Raw genomic sequence first — 15,906 nt, forward strand, 5'->3', positions numbered from 1 at the left:
AAGGTAAATGAAATGCTCCTTTTTATTGCAGTGTATTCCCATGGTCTGCCGGACAAATGCTCGCGTTTCCCATTGACTTCCATTATGCTCTTAAGGCTATGTGCGCATGTTGCGTTTTTTTCCCCGCGTTTACGCAGAGTTTAAAACAGTAGCGTAAATGCATGCGTTGTGCTTCCCCAGCAAAGTCTATGAGTAGTCGGCAAATTCCATGTGCATGTTGCTTTTTTAAAAGCAGCGTTTTGGATGCCAAATATTTGACAAAATCAATGCGTTTAAACAAGCAGCATGTCACTTCTTTTGTGCGTTTTGGTTGCATTTTCCACCCATTGAAATCAATGAGGTGTGTCAAAACGCAACCAAAATGCGCTTGCACTGCATTTTTGTTGCGTTCTGCATGCTTTTTTGGCAAACAGAAAGCAGGTCTTTCGGTCTCCCCCTCTCTCATACTCACCGATCACCGGCGCAGCCCTGCACAGTGGTTACACTGCTCCGGCGGCTTCTCCTGCTTTTGAAAATGTCGGCCGCTCATTAATCCATCTCATAATCAATGATTCCCCCGCCCACTGGCGCCTATGATTGGTTGCATTCAGACGAGCCCCCACAGTGAGCGACAGCTGTCTCACTACAACCAATCACAGCCGCCGGTGTGTGTGGGGGTGTCTATGTAGTGCAGTAAAATAAATTAAAAAAAAAAAAAAACAAACCAAAAACGCGTGCAGTCCCCCCCAATTTTAATACCAGCCAAGATAAAGCCGCACGGCTGAAGGCTGGTATTCTCAGGATGGGGAGCTCCCCAGCCTAAAAATTTCAGCCAGCAGCCCCCCAGAATTGCAGCATCCATTAGATGCGACAGTCCTGGGACTCTACCCGGCTCATCCCGAATTGCCCTGGTGTGGTGGCAATCGGGATAATAAGGAGTTAATGGCAGAACATAGCTGCTACTAAGTCCTAGGTTAATCATGGCGGGCGTCTATGAGACACCCCCCATGATTAACCTGTAAGTGAAAGTAAATAAACACATGCACCAGCAAAAAAAATCCTTTATTTGTAATAAAAGACAAAAAAAAAAAAAATCTCCAAATACCCCTCCAGGTCTGGCGTACTCCACACGAGGTCCCACGACGCATCCAGCTCTGCTACATGAAGCTGACAGGAGCGGCCGTAGAACACCGCCGCTCTCTGTCAGCTCCAAGCAGCAACTGAAGTGAGCCGCGTAATTAGCGATGACGTCGCTCAGGTTACCCGCAACCAAAGGTCTCAAGTGGAGGACTCCAGCTGGCCACGGGTAACCTGAGTGACAGCACCGCTGATCACGCGGCTCACTTCAGTCACTCTGGGGATTTGCGGTCACCGGTGAGTCCTTCATCTGTGATCGCAAAACAGGCCGCGGCACACAGACAGAGCCCCGCGATCACAATGAAGTCGGGTGAAGTTCATTCTGATCGCGCGGCTCTGTCTCGCAGCCAGCCATGCTCTATGGGGATGTAGCAAAGCAGAGTGCGACCGCACTGTCAAGAATGCATTCATAACACAGCGTTTTGGATGCTTTTTGAAACGCACATGCAGAGACATAACGCTGCTTTTTATTTGTCATGCCAGAACGCAACGTGCGCACATACCCTAACTCGAGACGAGCACCAGAGGATTAGAAATTGTGGACTCTTAAGGAATATTTTAGTGCTCACCCATCACTAATTATATCCTGAGGCTGACCAGCAGGGGGAGCTGTGTGTAATGCCTTGCTCATGCAGCTCCCCATGCTGGTTCTCCTCAGGATATAATGTATTAGGCTGCTTTCACACATCCAGTTTTTGCAGTGTGGCTCAATCCGGCTCAAAAACCTATGCAACGGATGCGGCGAAAAAAACGGATCCGTTGCATACGTTTTTCCATGCGGCCCGTCCGTTTTTTGACAGATGCAGCTTGATACTGAGCATGCGCAATGCAAAAAAACGCATCCGGCGTCCATAGGCTTGCATTGTAAATTGCGCAGAATCCAGCGCGATGCGGTTTTTTCGCCGGAGACAAAACATTTCATCCGGCCGCCACATCGGCTAAATATGCCGCATCCGGCAAAAACCGGACGCAACGCAAGACTATGCGGCACAATCCGGCGGTAATGCAAGTCTATGTGGAAAACCCGCACCCGGCGGCAAAAAAAAAAAAAACGGATGCGGTTTTCCCGCAAAGCTCCGGATTGTAGCGCACAGCAAAAACATGATGTGTGAAAGCAGCCTTACACACAGCACCCCCTCCTGCTCCCCCTCAGGATATAATGTATTACACACGCAACGCCCCCTCCTGCACCCCCTCAGGATATAATGTATTACACACACAGCGCCCCCTCCTGCTCCCCCTCAGGATATAATGTATTACACACACAGCGCCCCCTCCTGCTCCCCCTCAGGATATAATGTATTACACACACAGCGCCCCCTCCTGCTCCCCCTCAGGATATAATGTATTACACACACAACGCCCCCTCCTGCTCCCCCTCAGGATATAATGTATTACACACGCAGCGCCCCCTCCTGCTCCCCCTCAGGATATAATGTATTACACACACAGCGCCCCCTCCTGCTCCCCCTTAGGATATAATGTATTACACACACAGCGCCCCCTCCTGCTCCCCCTTAGGATATAATGTATTACACACACAGCGCCCCCTCCTGCTCCCCCTCAGGATATAATGTATTACACACGCAGCGCCCCCTCCTGCTCCCCCTCAGTATATAATGTATTACACACACAGCGCCCCCTCCTGCTCCCCCTCAGGATATAATGTATTACACACGCAACGCCCCCTCCTGCTCCCCCTCAGGATATAATGTATTACACACGCAACGCCCCCTCCTGCACCCCCTCAGGATATAATGTATTACACACACAGCGCCCCCTCCTGCTCCCCCTCAGGATATAATGTATTACACACACAGCGCCCCCTCCTGCTCCCCCTCAGGATATAATGTATTACACACACAGCGCCCCCTCCTGCTCCCCCTCAGTATATAATGTATTACACACGCAGCGCCCCCTCCTGCTCCCCCTCAGGATATAATGTATTACACACACAGCGCCCCCTCCTTCTCCCCCTCAGGATATAATGTATTACACACAGCGCCCCTCCAGCTCCCCCTCAGGATATAATGTATTACACACGCAGCGCCCCCTCCTGCTCCCCCTCAGTATATAATGTATTACACACGCAGCGCCCCCTCCTGCTCCCCCTCAGTATATAATGTATTACACACACAGCGCCCCCTCCTGCTCCCCCCTCAGGATATAATGTATTACACACAGCGCCCCCTCCTGCTCCCCCTCAGGATATAATGTATTACACACACAGCGCCCCCTCCTGCTCCCCCTCAGGATATAATGTATTACACGCAGCGCCCCCTCCTGCTCCCCCTCAGGATATAATGTATTACACACGCAGCGCCCCCTCCTGCTCCCCCTCAGTATATAATGTATTACACACGCAGCGCCCCCTCCTGCTCCCCCTCAGTATATAATGTATTACACACACAGCGCCCCCTCCTGCTCCCCCCTCAGGATATAATGTATTACACACAGCGCCCCCTCCTGCTCCCCCTCAGGATATAATGTATTACACACACAGCGCCCCCTCCTGCTCCCCCTCAGGATATAATGTATTACACGCAGCGCCCCCTCCTGCTCCCCCTCAGGATATAATGTATTACACACAGCGCCCCCTCCTGCTCCCCCTCAGGATATAATGTATTACACACACAGCGCCCCCTCCTGCTCCCCCTCAGGATATAATGTATTACACACACAGCGCCCCCTCCTGCTCCCCCTCAGGATATAATGTATTACACACACAGCGCCCCCTCCTGCTCCCCCTCAGGATATAATGTATTACACACGCAGCGCCCCCTCCTGCTCCCCCTCAGTATATAATGTATTACACACGCAGCGCCCCCTCCTGCTCCCCCTCAGTATATAATGTATTACACACGCAGCGCCCCCTCCTGCTCCCCCTCAGGATATAATGTATTACACACGCAGCGCCCCCTCCTGCTCCCCCTCAGGATATAATGTATTACACACAGCGCCCCCTCCCCCCTCAGTATATAATGTATTACACACGCAGCGCCCCCTCCTGCTCCCCTTCAGGGCTGCATGTTACATGGAGGAATGCTCTGGAGATGTGGAACCATGCTGCGCACCACAATAACCCTTAGCACACAATTATACGACCAGCAATCCAGCTGTCACTTTAAAATAGATCCGACCGCGATCCCCGGAGAGTTCGGTGATCATTTACCTGTTGGCCGCCTGCCGTCTGACCCGTGCGCTCTCCTCCGCCCGGCTCCTGGCGTTCTGGAAGGTGACCTCTTCGGGCGCTTCATCCTCCTCGCTCTCCAGTTCGTGCTCAGGAGTCATGCTTCTCCGCTGTAGGTCAGCTGACCACCGGAAGAGGAAGACGCTAAACCAACAATCTACACCGAGTTCCCAGGAGTGAAAATGAAACCTGTGCTCCCTCTACTGCACGGGAGGACCGCTGCACTGTACGGAAAGCCATACTGCAAGACCTGAAGGAAAGCTACATCACAGGAGCGCCCTCTGCTGCACGGGAGGAGCGCTGCACTGTACGGAAAGCTACAATGCAGGAGCGCCCTCTGCCGCACTTGAGGAGCGCGGCACTGTACGGAAAGCTACACTACAAGAGCTGCAGAAAGCTACAATGCAGGAGCGTCCTCTGCCGCACGGGAGGAGCGCTGCACTGTATGGAAAGCTACAATGCAGGAGCGCCCTCTGCCGCACGGGAGGAGCGCTGCACTGTATGGAAAGCTACAATGCAGGAGCGCCCTCTGCTGCACTTGTGGAGCGCTGCACTGTACGGAAAGCTACAATGCAGGAGCGCCCTCTGCTGCACGGGAGAAATGCTGCAGTATAAAGAAAGATTTAAAGTGCTGTCGTACTGTTGCAGTTACAGCAAATATAGATTTAGAGATTTAATTTTTGACTGAAAATTCTAACTAATCGAGCATTTATATGTATACTGACAAATGCTGAAAATTTGCTATTATGCTTTGCTTATATTGTATCAATTCCTCAGCTCTTTACAGATGTCCCCATTGAAGCTAATACATTTAAATCCTAATCAGTATGTGGTTTTGTAGTGTGGGAGGAAAATCAGAGTAGGCAGAGCAAACCCCTACAAACACGAGGAGAACATACAAAGCCTTGCAGATGTTGTCCTTGGTGGGAATTGAACCCAGGACCCCAGCACTGCCCAAAAAAGGGAATTTTGTTTACTTACCGTAAATTCCTTTTCTTCTAGCTCCTATTGGGAGACCCAGACAATTGGGTGTATAGCTTCTGCCTCCGGAGGCCACACAAAGTATTACACTTTTAAAAAAGTGTAACCCCTCCCCTCTGCCTATACACCCTCCCGTGGATCACAGGCTCCTCAGTTTTGGTGCAAAAGCAGGAAGGAGAAAACTTATAAATTGGTCTAGGGTAAATTCAATCCGAAGGATGTTCGGAGAACTGAAGACCATGAACCATAAGAACAAATCAACATCAACAACATGTGTACACAAAAGAACAACCAGCCCGAAGGGCACAGGGGCAGGTGCTGGGTCTCCCAATAGGAGCTAGAAGAAAAGGAATTTACGGTAAGTAAACAAAATTCCCTTTTTCTTTGTCGCTCCATTGGGAGACCCAGACAATTGGGACGTCCAAGAGCAGTCCCTGGATGGGTAAAAGAATACCTCAATAAAAGGAGCCGAAAACGGCCCCCTCTTACAGGTGGGCAACCGCCGCCTGGAGGACTCGCCTACCTAGACTGGCGTCTGCCGAAGCATAGGCATGCACTTGATAGTGCTTCGTGAAAGTGTGCAGACTAGACCACGTAGCTGCCTGACACACCTGCTGAGCCGTCGCCCGGTGCCGCAATGCCCAGGACGCACCTACGGCTCTGGTAGAATGGGCTTTCAACCCTGAAGGAAGTGGAAGCCCAGAAGAACGGTAGGCCTCGAGAATCGGTTCCTTGATCCACCGAGCCAAGGTTGACTTGGAGGCCTGAGAGCCCTTACGCTGGCCAGCGACAAGGACAAAGAGCGCGTTTGAACGGCGCAGGGGCGCCGTGCGAGACATGTAGAACCGGAGTGCTCTCACTAGATCCAAAGAGTGCAAATCCTTTTCACACTGGTGAATTGGATTAGGGCAAAAGGAAGGCAAGGAGATATCCTGATTTAGATGAAAAGGGGATACCACCTTAGGGAGAAATTCAGGGACAGGACGCAGAACCACCTTATCCTGGTGAAAAACCAGGAAGGGGGTTTTGCATGACAGCGCTGCAAGCTCAGACACTCTCCGAAGTGATGTGACCGCCACCAGGAAGGCCACCTTCTGAGAAAGACGGGAGAGAGAGACATCCCGCAGCGGCTCAAAAGGCGGCTTTTGAAGAGCCGTCAGAACCCTGTTAAGATCCCAAGGTTCCAACGGACGTTTGTAAGGTGGGACCATGTGGCAAACCCCCTGCAGGAACGTGCGGACCTGCGGAAGCCTGGCTAGACGCTTTTGAAAAAACACGGAGAGCGCCGACACTTGGCCCTTGAGAGAGCCAAGGGACAAACCCTTGTCCATTCCAGATTGTAGGAATGAAAGAAATGTGGGTAAAGCAAACGGCCATGGAGGAAAACCGTTATCAGAGCACCAGGATAAGAAGATTTGCCAAGACCTGTAATAGATTTTGGCGGACGTAGGCTTCCTGGCTTGTCTCATGGTGGCAATGACATCCTGAGATAACCCTGAAGACGCTAGGAGCCAGGACTCAATGGCCACACAGTCAGGTTGAGGGCCACAGAATTCAGATGGAAAAACGGCCCTTGTGACAGCAAGTCTGGGCGGTATGGAAGCGCCCACGGTTGACCCACCGTGAGATGCCACAGATCCGGATACCACGACCGCCTCGGCCAGTCTGGAGCGACGAGAATGGCGCGACGGCAGTCGGACCGGATCTTGCGTAGTACTCTGGGCAGCATCGCCAGAGGGGGAAACACATATGGCAGTCGAAACTGCGACCAATCCTGGACCAGAGCGTCCGCTGCCAGAGCTCTGTGATCCTGAGACCGTGCCATGAAGGCCGGGACCTTGTTGTGTCGTGACGCCATGAGATCGACGTCCGGCGTTCCCCAGCGGCGACAGATCTCTCGAAACACGTCTGGGTGAAGAGACCATTCCCCCGCGTCCATGCCCTGACGACTGAGAAAATCTGCTTCCCAGTTTTCCACGCCCGGGATGTGAACTGCGGAGATGGTGGAGCCTGTGACTTCCACCCACTGCAGAATCCGCCCGACTTCCTGGAAGGCTTGACGACTGCGAGTGCCGCCTTGGTGGTTGATGTAGGCGACGGCAGTGGTGTTGTCCGACTGGATTCGGATCTGCCTGCCCTCCAGCCACCGATGGAAAGCCAATAGGGCTAGATATACTGCCCTTATCTCCAGAATATTGATCTGAAGGGACGATTCTATTGGAGTCCAGGTTCCTTGAGCCCTGTGGTGGAGAAAAACCGCTCCCCAACCTGACAGGCTCGCGTCCGTGGTGACCACGGCCCAGGTTGGGGGGAGGAAGGATTTTCCCCGAGACAGAGATGTGGGTAGGAGCCACCACTGAAGTGATGTTTTGGTTGCAAGTGAAAGAGAGATGTTCTTGTAGAGGGAAGCCGAACTCTTGTCCCATTTGCGAAGAATGTCCCATTGGAGTGGCCGTAGATGGAATTGCGCGAACGGCACTGCCTCCATAGCTGCAACCATCTTCCCCAGGAAGTGCATGAGGCGCCTTAAGGGGTGTGACTGACTCCGAAGAAGTGACTGCACCCCCGCCTGCAGAGAAAGCCGTTTGTCCCGCGGTAGCTTGACTAACGCTGGAAGGGTATGAAACTCCATCCCGAGGTAAGTCAGTGATTGGGTCGGCGTCAACTTGGATTTCGGGAAATTGATGATCCACCCGAACTGCTGGAGAGTCGCCAGAGTGACGGTAAGACTTCGTTGACACGCCACCCGAGAAGGGGCCCTGACTAGGAGATCGTCCAAGTATGGGATCACCGAGTGGCCCTGAGAGTGCAGGACCGCCACGACGGATGCCATGACTTTGGTGAAGACCCGTGGGGCTGTCGCCAGGCTGAAGGGCAATGCGACGAACTGGAGGTGTTCGTCCCCGATGGCGAAACGCAGGAAACGTTGATGTTCGGGTGCGATCGGCACATGGAGATAAGCATCCTTGATGTCGATCGATGCTAGGAAGTCTCCTTGTGACATCGAGGCGATGACCGAGCGGAGAGATTCCATCCAAAACCGTCTGGATCTCACATGTCTGTTGAGCAGCTTGAGGTCCAGAACGGGACGGAATGACCCGTCCTTTTTTGGCACCACGAACAAGTTGGAGTAAAATCCGCGACCACGTTCCTGAAGGGGAACGGGAATCACAACTCCTTCCATCTTTAGAGCGTCCACCGCCTGAAAAAGTGCGTCGGCCTGTGCGGGGGGTGGGGAGGTTCTGAAAAAACGAGCCGTAGGTCGAGAGCTGAACTCTATCCTGTAACCATGAGACAGAATGTCTCTCACCCATCGGTCTTGAACGTGTGGCCACCAGGCGTCGCCAAAGCGGGAGAGCCTGCCACCGACCGAGGATGTGGCTAGATGAGGCCGAGAGTCATGAGGAGGCCGTCTTGGAGGCAGTGCCTCCTGCGGCCTTTTAGGGGCGTGACTTGGACCGCCACGCAAAGGAGTTCCTCTGGCCTTTCTCCGGCCGGTTGGACGAAGAGGATTGGGGCTTGGCGGAGGGACGAAAGGACCGAAACCTCGATTGGATTTTTCTCTGCTGAGGTCTCTTAGGTTTGGACTGGGGTAAGGAGGAGTCCTTTCCCGAGGATTCCTTAATAATCTCATCCAACCGTTCGCCAAACAAACGTTCGCCAGAAAAAGGCAAACCAGTTAAGAACCTTTTGGAAGCAGTCTGCTTTCCATTCGCGCAGCCACATGGCCCTGCGGACTGCCACGGAGTTAGTGGATGCCACAGCCGTACAGCTAGCAGAGTCCAGGACGGCGTTCATGGCGTAGGACGAAAATGCTGATGCCTGAGAGGTCAAGGAAGACACATGCGGAGCAGAATTCCGCGTGACAGCATTAATCTCAGTCAGACATGCCGAGATTGCTTGGAGAGCCCACACAGCCGCAAAGGCCGGGGCAAAAGACGCGCCCGTGGCCTCATAAATAGACTTCACCAAGAGCTCTGTCTGTCAGTGGCATCCTTCAGGGATGAGCCATCAGCAACAGACACAACGGACCTAGCAGCCAATCTAGAGACTGGCGGATCCACCTTGGGTGAGTATGCCCAGCCCTTAACGACTTCAGGTGGAAAGGGATAACGCGTGTCAGAGTGCCTTTTAGCAAAACGCTTGTCCGGGACCGCTCTAGGCTTCTGGACAGCGTCCCTGAAGTTAGAGTGATCAAAGAACGTATTGCGCGTACGTTTAGGGAATCGAAATTGGTGTTTCTCCTGCTGAGAAGCCGACTCCTCTACAGGTGGAGGCGGGGGAGAGAGATCCAACACCTGGTTGATGGACGAAATAAGATCATTTACTAAGGCGTCCCCCTCAGGGGTATCAAGGTTGAGGGCGAAGTCAGGGTCAGAGCCCTGAGCTCCCACGTCCGCCTCGTCATCCTGAGAGTCCTCAAGCTGAGATCCAGAGCAGCGTGAGGAGGCCAGGGAAGAGTCCCAGCGAGGCCGCTTAGCCGGTCTGGGACTGTGATCCGGGCAGGAGTCCTCCGCCTGGGACCTAGGGGCTATCCTGGGAGCGCGCTGCGGCGCGGACCGAGAAGGCCCTGGAGGAGACAAACTAACAGGGGCCGGGGCCTGTGAAGAGCCCGATCTGGACTGCAATGCCTCAAGGAGCTTAGATGACCATTTGTCCATAGACTGTGCAATGGATTGAGAAAGTGACAGAGAGTTTCTCCGCGAAAGAGTCCAATGACGGTGCCTCTGTCCCTGCAGCCTGCTCAGGAGGAGCAGGGGGATCTACATGAGCCGAGGGGCCCACAAGTGCCCTAGGCTCCGGCTGAGCAAGCGTGGCAGGAGTCGAGCATTGATCACAGTGAGGGTAGGTGGATCCCGCAGGCAACATAGCCCCACAAGAGGTACAGGCTGCGAAAAAAACCTGTGCCTTAGGGGCTTTGCTCCTTGTGGATGACATGCTGTAAGCAATAAGTGTCCCTTAGGAGAGCGACCACTGAGGGTATATGGGAAAGGGTTATACAGATAATATATAATATATAATATATAATATATAATATATAATATATAATATATAATATATAATATATAATATATAATATATAATATATAATATATAATATATAATATATAATATATAATATATAATATATAATATATAATATATAATATATAATATATAATATATAATATATAATATATAATATATAATATATAATATATAATATATAATATATAATATATAATATATAATATATAATATATAATATATAATATATAATATATAATATATAATATATAATATATAATATATAATATATAATATATAATATATAATATATAATATATAATATATAATATATAATATATAATATATAATATATAATATATAATATATAATATATAATATATAATATATAATATATAATATATAATATATAATATATAATATATAATATATAATATATAATATATAATATATAATATATAATATATAATATATAATATATAATATATAATATATAATATATAATATATAATATATAATATATAATATATAATATATAATATATAATATATAATATATAATATATAATATATAATATATAATATATAATATATAATATATAATATATAATATATAATATATAATATATAATATATAATATATAATATATAATATATAATATATAATATATAATATATAATATATAATATATAATATATAATATATAATATATAATATATAATATATAATATATAATATATAATATATAATATATAATATATAATATATAATATATAATATATAATATATAATATATAATATATAATATATAATATATAATATATAATATATAATATATAATATATAATATATAATATATAATATATAATATATAATATATAATATATAATATATAATATATAATATATAATATATAATATATAATATATAATATATAATATATAATATATAATATATAATATATAATATATAATATATAATATATAATATATAATATATAATATATAATATATAATATATAATATATAATATATAATATATAATATATAATATATAATATATAATATATAATATATAATATATAATATATAATATATAATATATAATATATAATATATAATATATAATATATAATATATAATATATAATATATAATATATAATATATAATATATAATATATAATATATAATATATAATATATAATATATAATATATAATATATAATATATAATATATAATATATAATATATAATATATAATATATAATATATAATATATAATATATAATATATAATATATAATATATAATATATAATATATAATATATAATATATAATATATAATATATAATATATAATATATAATATATAATATATAATATATAATATATAATATATAATATATAATATATAATATATAATATATAATATATAATATATAATATATAATATATAATATATAATATATAATATATAATATATAATATATAATATATAATATATAATATATAATATATAATATATAATATATAATATATAATATATAATATATAATATATAATATATAATATATAATATATAATATATAATATATAATATATAATATATAATATATAATATATAATATATAATATATAATATATAATATATAATATATAATATATAATATATAATATATAATATATAATATATAATATATAATATATAATATATAATATATAATATATAATATATAATATATAATATATAATATATAATATATAATATATAATATATAATATATAATATATAATATATAATATATAATATATAATATATAATATATAATATATAATATATAATATATAATATATAATATATAATATATAATATATAATATATAATATATAATATATAATATATAATATATAATATATAATATATAATATATAATATATAATATATAATATATAATATATAATATATAATATATAATATATAATATATAATATATAATATATAATATATAATATATAATATATAATATATAATATATAATATATAATATATAATATATAATATATAATATATAATATATAATATATAATATATAATATATAATATATAATATATAATATATAATATATAATATATAATATATAATATATAATATATAATATATAATATATAATATATAATATATAATATATAATATATAATATATAATATATAATATATAATATATAATATATAATATATAATATATAATATATAATATATAATATATAATATATAATATATAATATATAATATATAATATATAATATATAATATATAATATATAATATATAATATATAATATATAATATATAATATATAATATATAATATATAATATATAATATATAATATATAATATATAATATATAATATATAATATATAATATATAATATATAATATATAATATATAATATATAATATATAATATATAATATATAATATATAATATATAATATATAATATATAATATATAATATATAATATATAATATATAATATATAATATATAATATATAATATATAATATATAATATATAATATATAATATATAATATATAATATATAATATATAATATATAATATATAATATATAATATATAATATATAATATATAATATATAATATATAATATATAATATATAATATATAATATATAATATATAATATATAATATATAATATATAATATATAATATATAATATATAATATATAATATATAATATATAATATATAATATATAATATATAATATATAATATATAATATATAATATATAATATATAATATATAATATATAATATATAATATATAATATATAATATATAATATATAATATATAATATATAATATATAATATATAATATATAATATATAATATATAATATATAATATATAATATATAATATATAATATATAATATATAATATATAATATATAATATATAATATATAATATATAATATATAATATATAATATATAATATATAATATATAATATATAATATATAATATATAATATATAATATATAATATATAATATATAATATATAATATATAATATATAATATATAATATATAATATATAATATATAATATATAATATATAATATATAATATATAATATATAATATATAATATATAATATATAATATATAATATATAATATATAATATATAATATATAATATATAATATATAATATATAATATATAATATATAATATATAATATATAATATATAATATATAATATATAATATATAATATATAATATATAATATATATATATAAAATCACGGCACCCTAGGGGAACCAGCACCGGGTGACCGGTGTGGCTTACCAACCGCTTCCACACAAAGCATAAAACTGAGGAGCCCGTGATCCACGGGAGGGTGTATAGGCAGAGGGGAGGGGTTACACTTTTTAAAAGTGTAATACTTTGTGTGGCCTCCGGAGGCAGAAGCTATACACCCAATTGTCTGGGTCTCCCAATGGAGCGACAAAGAAATTAACCTACTTTGCATATAAACTCTACTATATTATTCCACAATCATTCAAGACAATCATGTTTCCGAGTCCATAAAGACCCTGACCAGCCCCCTGGACTAAAGGTATGTATACATTTATGTACACTATATGGAAACAAATATTGGGACAACTACACAGTGCATGGACAAGAGCTTTAAGGACATCCCATTCAATTTGATTGTACAGATCTGGTGTTGGTTCCCCCCCTTTAGAGCTTTCATCTTCTGGGAAGCCTTTGTTCAGGATTTTGGCGAGGTCTTTGTGTTCTGCTGGAATCCAGCGGAACATACGAATAGCATGTGCAATGGGATATGTGAGTAACAAATCCACGAGTATTACACAGTACTTGTGAGGAGTATCACGAACACGCGCTCAATTCTAGTGGCAATAAAGGGGCTTTTTTTCCCCCCTTTTAGTATTCCCTTCTCAGCAGATTGGAATCTCAACATTCACTGCCCAAATGAAGCTGCTCTTCCCAAATCAAATTTCAGGAGACGATCAACTCTGTCACATGCACATGTACTAAAGCTCTTTTAACTCTATATAAAAAAGAGAATTTTGTTACTTACCGTAAATTCTTTTTCTTATAGTTCCGTCATGGGAGACCCAGACCATGGGTGTATAGCTACTGCCCCCAGAGGACACACAAAGTTACTACACTCAAAACGTGTAGCTCCTCCCTCCTAGCATATACACCCCCTGCTAGCCAGTCCTAGCCAGTTTAGTGCAAAAGCTGAAGGAGGACATCCACCCACAAGAAGAGACAGAGTAAAATCCGGAAGAACCGGAACCTCTGTCTACAACAATAACAGCCGGTGAAGACACACGGAACAAGAAACCTGCCAACAGGCAATAGGGAGGGTGCTGGGTCTCCCATGACGGAACTATAAGAAAAAGAATTTACGGTAAGTAACAAAATTCTCTTTTTCTTTATCGTTCCTATGGGAGACCCAGACCATGGGACGTTCAAAAGCAGTCCATGGGTGGGAATAAACAGACAACTGAGAAGCAGGCAAACCTAACTTCACAAATGGGCGACAGACGCCGGAAAAATGCGTCTGCCCAAGCCCGCGTCTGCCAAAGCATGAGCATGCCTTGGGTAGTGCTTCGAAAAAGTATGCAGACTAATTCGAGCTGCAGTCTGACAGACCTACTGAGCCGTAACCTGGTGCCTGAAAGCCCAAAAAGGCGCCGACAGGTCTGATCAAATGTGCTCTGATCCCCGGCGGGGAAGGCACTTGAGTACACTTGTAGGTCTCGGAAATGGCCGACCTAAGCCAACGAACTAGGGTCGGCTTAGATGCCGAGAGACCGCTACGCTGACTAGCAGTCAGCACCAGAGAGAGGTGCACCGCCTAATAACGGCGGTGCGAGACACATAGATCCGGAGCGCCCGCACCAGATCAGGATATGCAACGCTTCCTCAAGCGATGAACAGGAGCCGGACAAAAGGAAGGCAGGAAAATTGCCCCGGATAAGGTGGAAGCAGTAACCACCTTAGGGAAAAAAGTCCGGAGTCGGACGAAGACCACCTTGTCTTGATGCAAAAGACCAAAAAAAAGGGGGTGACTCCGAGAGAGTGCAGCCAGAACTCTCTGGCGGGAAAATATAGCCACTAGAAAGAATACTTTCTGTGAAAGATGAAACAAAGAAACCTCCCCAAGAGGCGCAAAGGGGGGTTTCCGGGAACCGGGAGGACCGGATTAAGGTCCCAGGGCTCCATAGGCCGCCGGAAAGGCGGAATGATGTGAGATGCGCCCTCAAAAGGAGCGCACCGGAGCCAGCCGGACGATACGCCGCTGGCACATACTGACAGAGCCGAGACCTGTCCCTTAATGGGGGATAGTCCTATCTGTAGACCAGACTGTGGAAGGGACAGGAGGGTCGGCAAGGCCAAAAAGGTCAAAGGACACTTTGGAGCTCGAGTCATAGCGGAGATGACTTCAGGAAGGATATCAGAAGTCGCCAAGATCCAGGACTCAAGAGCTACGCCGTCAATCTGAGAATTCAGAATTCTGACGGAAAAAACTGACCTTTTGAGAAAAGGTCTG

The 15,906-nt window shown here is 41.4% G+C and overlaps 1 protein-coding gene across 1 annotated transcript in view; it reads right to left on the bottom strand.

Annotated features, from left to right (window-relative positions):
• The window catches only part of NOL7 (nucleolar protein 7), a 44,376-nt gene extending 39,915 nt beyond the window's left edge, over positions 1-4,461 (bottom strand). Inside the window, exon 1 of the mRNA XM_075316449.1 lies at positions 4,289-4,461. Within this exon, the coding sequence (XP_075172564.1) occupies positions 4,289-4,407 (119 nt within the window). The 5' untranslated portion in view covers positions 4,408-4,461. The remainder of the gene's footprint in view (positions 1-4,288) is intronic.
• Between the last annotated feature and the right edge of the window lie 11,445 nt (positions 4,462-15,906).

Source organism: Anomaloglossus baeobatrachus, chromosome 6 (assembly GCF_048569485.1).
Source record: "Anomaloglossus baeobatrachus isolate aAnoBae1 chromosome 6, aAnoBae1.hap1, whole genome shotgun sequence".
NCBI lineage: Eukaryota > Metazoa > Chordata > Amphibia > Anura > Aromobatidae > Anomaloglossus > Anomaloglossus baeobatrachus.